This window comes from Rhinolophus ferrumequinum, chromosome 15 (assembly GCF_004115265.2).
Source record: "Rhinolophus ferrumequinum isolate MPI-CBG mRhiFer1 chromosome 15, mRhiFer1_v1.p, whole genome shotgun sequence".
NCBI lineage: Eukaryota > Metazoa > Chordata > Mammalia > Chiroptera > Rhinolophidae > Rhinolophus > Rhinolophus ferrumequinum.
Window position 1 is genome coordinate 22,624,986 of NC_046298.1, and position 9,670 is coordinate 22,634,655.

The 9,670-nt window shown below is 55.4% G+C and overlaps 1 protein-coding gene across 1 annotated transcript; it reads right to left on the bottom strand.

Annotated features, from left to right (window-relative positions):
- Positions 1 to 2,581: 2,581 nt before the first annotated feature.
- On the bottom strand, positions 2,582 to 7,661 carry LDHD (lactate dehydrogenase D). The gene is made up of 11 exons (XM_033127866.1): positions 7,587 to 7,661; positions 6,619 to 6,731; positions 6,269 to 6,410; positions 5,908 to 6,049; positions 5,614 to 5,773; positions 5,115 to 5,314; positions 4,892 to 5,020; positions 4,687 to 4,814; positions 3,984 to 4,074; positions 3,786 to 3,897; positions 2,582 to 3,697 (listed from the first exon to the last, which is right to left on the bottom strand). Exons 1-11 carry the CDS (start codon positions 7,659 to 7,661, stop codon positions 3,532 to 3,534), a joined length of 1,458 nt encoding a protein of 485 aa, XP_032983757.1. The 3' UTR covers positions 2,582 to 3,531.
- Between the last annotated feature and the right edge of the window lie 2,009 nt (positions 7,662 to 9,670).

The window sequence follows — 9,670 nt, forward strand, 5'->3', positions numbered from 1 at the left end:
GATGCACTGTGTGACTTTATTTTAGTGAAGTGTTGTTACACAATCAGGAAATGGGGATTGAAGGCCTGTCCTCCCTCCCTCCCCTCGCCCCTAAGCCTTCCTTCTGGCTACTACTTGGGGCTGCAGGTGTACTGGGATTCTCAGAGCAGTCATGCCTGGATAGAGGAACGGGGCTGGTCAGACCTGAGGCCCCCAGGTTTACTAACCCTCCGGCATCGTGGAGTCGGCCGTCACCTGTGGAGTGGTTGTAACAGAACTCTTGTGAAAGAGCTGCAGGGGCAAAGCTCTTGCAGCCCCTGGAGGCTGCAAGGATGTGGGTTCTCCCAGGTGTTTGCCTAGCACTGTGCCCCTCCCCCCCATTCTCGGCTCCCGGCTCCACATCCTGCCCTGCCTGCTCAGTGGGAGCCTCAGTGCTGACTCATGGGCATGCTTCATTGAGGCCCAGAAACAGGCCCTGGTTTGGGGCTAAGCCAGCTCAGAGCCTTGAACTAGAACCAGCCACTCAGGGCTCACAAGAGTTGGCACACCTTGGGCTGGGCGGGAAGCTCCGGACAGGGGATAGCAGTGCACGCCTGGCCTCTGTCCCTGTGCCAGACAGGCTGCAGGAGCAGCATTCCAGAGCCTCCTGCATGGCCTGCGAAGGAAAGCTCTGGAGGGAGACGACTCCGCGCCCTCTGCTCTGCCTTTCTCAGGCCTCCCGTGCGCTGTTGCCTCCTAACCCCTCCAGGCCCTGGCTCTGCACTCATCTCGGTCAAATACATCCTGAAGCACCTACTCCACAAGGCACCGCAGGCCTGTGGGCAAATGTGAGCCAAGGTACAGGCACGCTCAGCACGTTCAGAGAAATGCTAAAGAACTTGTGTGTGGGTCTAAGCCCGAGCCTTCGAGTCAGACCCATCTGAAGTGGAGACCCCAGGACTGACGATCACCACGGCGGCCAGAACATGGGCTCTAAACTGTCTGCATACGTCTCTATTTCTTGGCAGAATGATCTTGAGGAAACCACTTTATTCGTCTAATCTTCAAATTCCTCGCATGTGAAGTGGGGACAGAATCACTCAGCTCAGAGGTCACTGTGAGGGTCAGAGAGTCTGCCTCTGCCACATGCATATCAGGCTCCCTGGTAGCTTTGTCAGAGCAAAGAGCACTGTTCTATTCACAGCACCTCCTGCTTCTGCCTGGCAACTGTGTCTCCCTGTTCTATATTTAATTCCTCCAGCAAAGCTGGCCCTGACGGAGATCTCCTTGCCTGACCCCCTGGGCCTGCAGACAGAGGCCTGTGTGCCCACCTCGGTTGCTTCAGGCCTGGTTGCCTTAGCAGAGTTCTGGGTGAGCTGAGTGGTCGTGCGCCAGGCAAGGCAAGGCCGGAGCCCACGCTGGGTGCTATTCCAGGCTCCTGGGGCTGGTGCTTACCCCCCTCCCCGCCCCCAGCGACTTCTACTCCCACCCTGCACACTGCAGCCCTCTGCTGGCTACTGTGGCCTCCAAATTGAGACGTAGGTGCCAGCATCTGGGTGGGGTCGGGGTTGGACACGGGTGTCAGGGTTTCCCAGGTAGAACTGGTACCTTGTCATCTTCCATCCAGACAGCTCTCCCAGCCCGGAGGAGAGGGGATCAGCAGGAACTGGGAGGTAGGTTCTACCCACTCCCTCTGCTGAGGGTCCCCACACACGGGGGCTTCCTGGACAGGAGCACCTCACTAATATCATCTAGTAGCATTTAATGATGTTGAGGTGTTTAGGAGAATGTCCTTATTATTAGGAGACAGAGGCTGAATTATACAGATGAATGATGTCAAGAAATGTGTAACAATTTCAAATGGTTCCCCCAAAATACAGCAAATAAGACAAAAATATTCATTGTTGAATTGTCAGTGGCTGGTATGTGAACTGTGTGCTTGTTCTTCAACTCTTCTCTTCTGTATGTTTGGAATTTTTCCTAATAAAAGTGTGGGGAAATGGTCATTTGTTGAGCACCTACGAGTTGCCGGGTAGTGGGAGGCACATCAGGGAAGAGCCCTACCCCTGCAGGATTGGCCCCTGGGAGGCGAGGTCTAGTGAGCTGTGTCTCTGTGGACAGTGTGTGGGGTTGTTCGGGAGGGGGCCAGTGAGATTTGCCCCACATCACCCCCGGCACAGCTACTGTTCCCAGCCAGCACAGCCAGGGGACAGAAAAGTCACAGAGGGGTGAACTCCTGCCTTAGCTCGGTGTTTACACAGAGGAAGGATTCCAGGAACCAAGTGGACCAAGGAGTCACAGAGGGCTGCCTCTGCCCAGACCCCGAACTGCTGATGGGACTGGGGGTGGCGAGGAGATGGAGGCAGGGAAGGAGTTTAGAGGTAATGGGAGAAGAGTGAGGGGAGATGGAGGGTGCACCCAAATGGCTGGCCGAACACCTTTCCTAAGGGGCCAGGCCCAGGGGGAGGGAGGTGGACCCATACAATAGGCTCCTGGGCCTGCAGTGGGGTGCACAGTTTAGAGATTGGCTCCCAGGACACCAGGCCCCTCCCCGACCCTAAGAAGTTGGGGGATGAGAGCTGTATGCCCGAACAGGTGGTGAGTTAGGTGCCACTGCCCAAAGCAGAGTCTATGGTGTCTGAGTTTATGGTGTCAGGCGCCCTCTCGTGGGCTTACGGGGAACAACTCATACCCTAGTCCAGTAGCTCTAGCAGTCATCCCAAGGCCGGGGCATGCCCGGTGGCAGATCCTGACTTTGAGGGCAAAAAAGCTGGGAGTATAATACATCACATGATGAGGCAAATCACTTCCATTTCCAATGACTGGTAGCAGCTGCTTAAAAAACATGTTCAGAATGTCCTAAGACCCGGGCTCAGTGGGGGAGTCTGTCGTAAGAGATGCTGGCCATCGGCAAGTCCTCAGGCCCTGGGGTTCTCAGGCAGAGCAGTTGGGACCGGGACCTGGGCCCCTGTAAGTGACCTTCTTCTGTAGCCTCAGAATGCAACAAGTCAGAGAACAGGTCCGGAATGAGGGATGAGTGTGTCACAGGCCAAAGGACAGAGAACCTGAATGGGGGTGGCATGGGAAGCCGTTCATAGGTACTGCCTGCTCATCTCCAGGTTGCCGCAAATGGGGTTCAGATTTATTTTGAGAACCCCAAGAAGCAATATCAAGGCCTCCTTCCACACCAAGAAAGGAGTATTCCTGTCACCAGGCAGAGTAGGGCTAAGGGTGCTGGGTCCCTCAGGCTTGGTCCCAGGCCCCCAGCAATGAATGGAGAGGGGTCACCTTATTCTTTGGGGTGACCCATACTGCCTCTTCCGTCCAGGACAGGATGTGTAAGAGAACAGAGGAGGAAGTGTCACCGGAATGACCCTGAGCCATTTACTAGACCAAAGGCTCCTGAGGACACGAGGTCCAAGAAGGAGCCAAGTGTCCAGGCTTCTCGCTTAGCCTCTGGCCTTGGGTTCCAGATCAGAGGGAAAGGCAGAGCTGTTCTCTGTCGTTAAGCAAGATTCCAGAACAGGAGGTTCCGTTGTCTGGGGGTTTGGGGGCCAAGTGCTCGGGGCCCCCTCACAGCATCTTGCCCGGGTTCATAAGGCCTCGGGGATCCAGTGTAGCTTTGAGCTGCCACATGGTCTCCATGCCCACGGTGCCCACCTCCTCCTGCAGCAGCTGCCGCTTGCCCAGCCCAATGCCATGTTCCCCAGTGCACGTCCCACGGAGTGCCAGTGCCCGCCTGGGAGGCAGAAGAAAAGAGATTCTCAGCGGGGAGCTCCTCCCTCTCTGCAGCTGTCCCCCAGCTCCCTGGCCAGGTTTATTCTTACCTGCCCAGCTGGTGTGTGAAGACCTTAATCCTGTGGATCTCGTCGGCGTCCTCCGGGTCTACCAGTAGGAGGCAATGGAAGTTGCCGTCGCCCACATGTCCAACAATGGCTCCTACGGGCCCAGAGGACAGAGCTGCCATCCCCAGCCCAGCCTTCCACCCTCCACCCTGCCGCGCTCCAGCAGTGGGCAGGCAGCACCTGTGAGCCCCGAGGCCTTCAGGTCCTCCTCGGTCTGCACCAGGATCTCCGGCAGCCGGGAGATGGGCACACAAACGTCCGTGGCATAGCCCTGGAAGAGGGGGCGGGCCTGTGAAGTCCCCCCCTCACCCTTGCCTGCCCAGAGGTAAGGGTCAAGGTTAAGAGCTGTAGTCAAGGTTAAGAACAGCTCCGAGGAGGCTCGGCCTCATGGCCCCAGTGTCCCCTGTACAAGATGATGGCCGGGCGTGTTCTCTAGGCATGGCTACCATCGCAGAGGCTTCCCCAGCTCCACAGCTCTCCCCTTGCTCCTCACCCTCACTGCTCCCCCAGTGCACACACATCTGAGCTTTTGCTTGAGCTGCTGGAGCCCAGTCTCCCTCCCCTTCCTGTTGGCTAACACCTTCCACTTCATTATCCCTCTCTCCAGGAAGCTTATCCTCTGCATTCACAACAGCTAAAAGCTCTGTGCTGGGCCTGCTCCAGGGTCCCTGTGCACAAGGCCTGGCTCACCGCAGGAGCTCTCTCTGGAGCGTTTGGCAGATGACTCTGCTTTCCTTCTAGATAGTGTCTGAGAAACAGCTGCGTGGGGGCAGTCCTGTCCCTGTGGGCCTCGGTCTGCTGCTCTGGACACCAGGGTAGTGAGCTGAGCAAAAAGGGTCCGTGGGCTGAGCCGTGGGTCCCGCCTCCGCCCAGCACGGCTCACCTTGCAGCCTGGCCGCAGGGCCAAGATTGCGTACCAGGCGTTGTGCCTTGCGGCCCAGAGCTGGCTGCGCTGCTCCGCCTCCTTGGCCCAGGAGAAGTGGGAGGCTCCGTTGTACTGGGCAATCTCCTCTGTGGGGAGTGAGGGGTTGATACCAGGCTCTACTTTGGGCAGCCTGTGTCCTACGCCCTATAGCACCCCAGCACACCTGTCCGCTGTAGCTGCTCTGCCAGTGCCTGCTCGGAGCCATGGAACTCAAGAAAGAGCGTGGGTGCCACGGAGCAGTTCAGGTTGCTGTACCTGTTGCAGGCATCCATCATGACATCATCCAGGAACTCTGGGACCAAGGGGAGGGCAGGTGAGGTAAGGCCTGGTCTTCAAAGGGGGCCTCTTCTGGGGAGCCCACCTGGACTGTCCAGTCCCCAGCTCACCAATGCGGGCCACGGGCACTGCAGCCTGGAGGATGTGTATGGTGCTGTCCACGGCCGCCTGGACACTGGGGAATGCACAGGTGGCAGCCACCGTGGCTTCAGGGACAGGGTGCAGGCGCAGTGTAGCTGCTGTGATGAGGCCCAGTGTCCCCTCAGAGCCCACAAAGAGCCCGGTGAGGTTGTAGCCAGCTGCACTCTTCCTGGGACCCAGGGACACACAGGTAGGTGAGAACCCAGGCCACTTGGCAATAGATTTCTATCCAGGAGCCTGGCGCTGGAAGCTGGGCACTGTCCCCGAGGCCCCTGCCAGGTAGGGTGCTGAGCCTGAGGTCTGGGCTGTCCCCATCAGCCTAGACTGCCATCAAGGCGGAGCCCAAGTTCGCCTCGTGCAAGAAAAATGAACTCCAGTACTATCAGCTTCATCCCACGTGACACGAGTTTCAGAAGCCTGGCCCACCTATCCAGGAGGCCCCCATCGCCGTGGGTAGAGGGTGCTCACCGGAAATGACGGCTTTGGCCTGCAGTGTGAAGCAGCCGCCCGCCAGGCAGCACCACCTCCAGGTTCAGCACGTTGTCCCGCATGGTACCATAGCGCACAGTGGTAGTGCCCGAGGCCCCGGTGGCCGCCATGCCACAGAGAGAGGCGTCTGCCCCTGGGTCTGGAGGGCAGAGGGCAGGCAGAAGGTAGCATGGGCAGGTGCCCAGGGGCAGAGGGGTGGCCTCAAGCCCCAGAAACAGCCCTGTCTCCAGGAGCCCTGAAGGCCTTGGGGAAGGGCCTCAAGTCCCAGCCTACCTACGGGAAACCAGAGGCCACTGTCCCGCACGTAGGTGTTGAGTGCTTTGCGGGTGACGCCGGGTTCCACCACCACAGAGAAGTCTTCCGGATTCAGCTCCAGGATTCGGTCCATATGTGTCAGGTTGATACAGACACCACCCTGGCAGGAGGGGTGCCAAGGGGACAGCTGACCCAGGTCACCTGCCAGACCACAGCCCCCAGCACTCCACTTTGAAGCTGACCTAGCAGCCAGACCGCAGCCCCAGGATGGCAGGTAAGGAGGATTGGACTTGGGCAATCAAGCTGGATGTGGTGGATTGGGCACCACAAATGTGACATGTGATGGGACCAGAGCCTGGCCAGGGAGGGGCCGCCATACCTGCACAGCACAGACTCCACCCTCAAGCCCGGTGCCTGTACCAAATGGGATGATGGGCACATTTTGGCCATAGCACAGGGCTGCCAGCTGGCTGACCTGCTCCACATTCTGGGGCCACACCACGACGTCTGGAGGTTGGCACCTAGAACAAGACCCTCAGCGTTTAGAGGGGGTGTGGGACCCTCTGATCCCGCTCACATTTCAAGGATCCCTGAGATATTGCAGGGCCTGAGGCTGCACAAGTGGAGGAGACAATGCCAGAGCACCCCAAAAAGATGAATAGGGAAGAAGCCAGCCCAGAACTCTCACTCCCAGCCAGGGGCTCTGACAGAGTACAGGACCCCTTATACCTGTGCATTGACTCATCATGCCCGTGTTGCTCTAGGACCGAAGCAGCAGTAGACACATGGGGGCTCCCCACAATTGCCTTCAGAGTCTCCACAAAGTCCCTGCTGAGTTTGCCCTGCAAGGAAGAAACATTGCCAGGGTCACTTACAGACACCTGGGGCCACAGAACTACTCCTGTGGCAGGTGGGAGGGGTGGTGCTGGAGGGGAAGAGGAGCTGCCAGCACCTCTGGCCTCCCCCTCACCCACACTGACACCACCCCCAAAAGCTAGAGGAGCCAGGCCTTGCCAGTGGGCCCACCCAAAGGAAATCCAGACACAACCATCAGGGTGAATGTTTTACTTCAGAAAAACTGCCACCTGGATAAAAACAAGAACCAGACTCACTCTACAAAAGGGGTGTCATCAGGGTCACATAAAGTAGCCAGTCCTGCCTTAGTGACTGGTAAAGCTTTTCATCTCTGTCCCTTTTCCAAGGCAGTGCCCCAGTCACACCAGGGACACAGCTTGTAAAAGGAAGGACAGGAAGAAAAAAGCTCCATTGCTCATCAACTGCAGTGTCCCCCACCCCGACTCCACCGTGGCTGGGTGCTTGTGGGGCCCTCGGAGCCCTTCTAAGGATTTCTTCCCACTTTACAGATGGGGAGTGGAGGCCAGCAGGTCAAGGACAGAGCCTGGCCTAGAACCCACGCCCTTGCTTTCTAGGCATTCTTTCAAAATGTCTGTGTACATTTGGGAGTCCTAAAGGGGCACTGCGGAGCCCTCAAACCTTTCGTGTGACTTCCCTCAGCCCCACTCATGACAGCTGTGGGGTCTTTGGTCCATCTCACCCAACACCCACAGTGACACAGGGCAAGCCCAGTGATTCTCTGTTCAGGGTCACACGGTGCAGGGGTAGCACAGAGCCTGATGGGAGCTTGGCATACAGGGGAGGGGGGGCAGCCCACCCTCCAGAGGGATTCCCCTGCCTACCTGAGTCCCCCTGGAGCAGTAGCCCCTCCAAGGGAACCGGCCCCAGGTTACTGCCGCCCGGAGCAGACTGGCCATAGCTGGGTTGTAGCCAGAGGGGTGCAGATACTTAAGCGGAGTAACTGCACAGCCCATTGGGTGTGCTGAGGGTGGAGCCTGCTTAAGGTGGCACGCCTTAAGGTGGCTCTGCCGGACGTTGCTGAGTCAGGTACGTGAGCCAGGGCCAGTACATCTAAAGGAGAGGTGAGGTTTACTTAACACAAAGGGAAACAATTGCAGGGCTTCCTGTGGTTCTTCAAAGGCAGACTCCTTGCCGTGGCCTTAAGGGTCCTGCCAGTTCCTGCTGACCTCTCCATCTACCCCACTGCCTTCCAATCTCCTCTTCAGCATCTGGCTCCAGCTTCACTTTGCACTCCTGTATACCCCTAGCTTGGCACACACCCTTGTCTTTCTCACCCTGCAAGTCTCAGCTCCGGTGTCACAGAAGGGACTGCAATCAGGGCTGTGAGGCTGCAAAGTGCAGGGGAAGGGAAGGAGTAGGGCAGTGAGGCAAGGCTAGAAATCTTTCTGGAAGAGGAAAACTAAGGATGAGCAGACATTCACTAAATAAGTAAAGGAAAAAAGGTTGCATCCCTTTACTCTCCACCCTCCCACCAGGCAGATCCCAGGACCATGCTGGAGTGACGTGGCTGCTGCTCTTGAAGCTATTTCAAGTTCGGTTTTCCTCCCACAGCAAATTTGAAGGAGCATGTTGCTAACATTATTGAGATAAAGCTATTCCTAGCTTTGTTTTTCTTCCTAATCGAATCAGAAATACAAACATCTACTTAGGTTCTTCTCCCCAATTACATTGGATTGAGTTCACATTTCCACTCTCAATGTGTTGCCCAACTGGTAACACTTTTCAGGGTAATCCTGAAATCCTCCAAATTGGCAGAGCCCCAGGCATGTACCTGGTCATCCCCTTTCATACAAAGAAAAGTGACCCAACAGAAGAGTATATATGGGCCCACGGGCAATGGTGAGTGGCTTGGCTGGTTGGTCAGGGGCCGATGAGGAAAAAGATTGGCAAATGAGGGTCAAGGAGGTTTGGGAAGAAGCATGTAGTTGAAGCTGTAGGAGTAGGTACAAAGTGATATCTTTCTATCACGTGAATTACATGTTAACACCCACTGGAGAGTATCTACCACCCACTGGAAGAGACTAAACAAAGTAGATAACAGGATGCAGCCAGTTGTCATCGGCCAACCTCTGTCAATGACCACCGCAATACAGGCACAACGGTAGTAGGGACAGAAGCTAATACTAAGCCCACCAGCCTGGGCACCTGTTCACTAAGGCTGATCTAACTACTGCCACTGCAGTAGGGTCTTCCCTACTGCAATACTGAATCCCCAACATGGTACCATTCCTCAGAGAGACCAGCCAGTCACCTAGTAACCAAGCTGATTACATTTATCTTGACTGAAATCAATACAACACATATTATGGTGTAAGTTTGCCTCTCCTGCCTGCACGACCTCAGCCAGCACCACCGTCTGAAGACTCACAGTATTTGATCCACCGACATGGTATATAGCATATAACATCACCTCAGACCAAGCGACTCACTTTTTAACGAAGGAGGTGCAGTAGTGGGCAAATGACCATGGGATTCACTAATCCTAATGTATCCTTCACCATCCAGAGCTGCTGACCTGAAGAGCAATAGAAGGAATGAATGGTCTTTGGAAGGTGGAGCTAAGGAACCAGCTTAGAGATTCATGTAGTCAAACGTAGTGCCAGAAGAGGAAGATTTCTTTTTCAATATGAATAACAGATAAAGGATGAGTATCCAGATTATTTCTAACTTTTTATTTTGAGATAATTTTACACACAGAAAAATTGCAAAAATGGTAGAGCGAATTCCTATATATCTTTCACTTAGTTTTCATTAATGTTTATGTTGTAAATAACAATAGTACAATTATCAAAGCTAAGAATTGGTAAAGTACTAACTGGTACAGTTAGAGAATTGGTACAATAGTAAACTACAAATTTGATTTCACCTGTTTTTCCACTGTCTTCTTGTTTTTTGGGGGTATTTA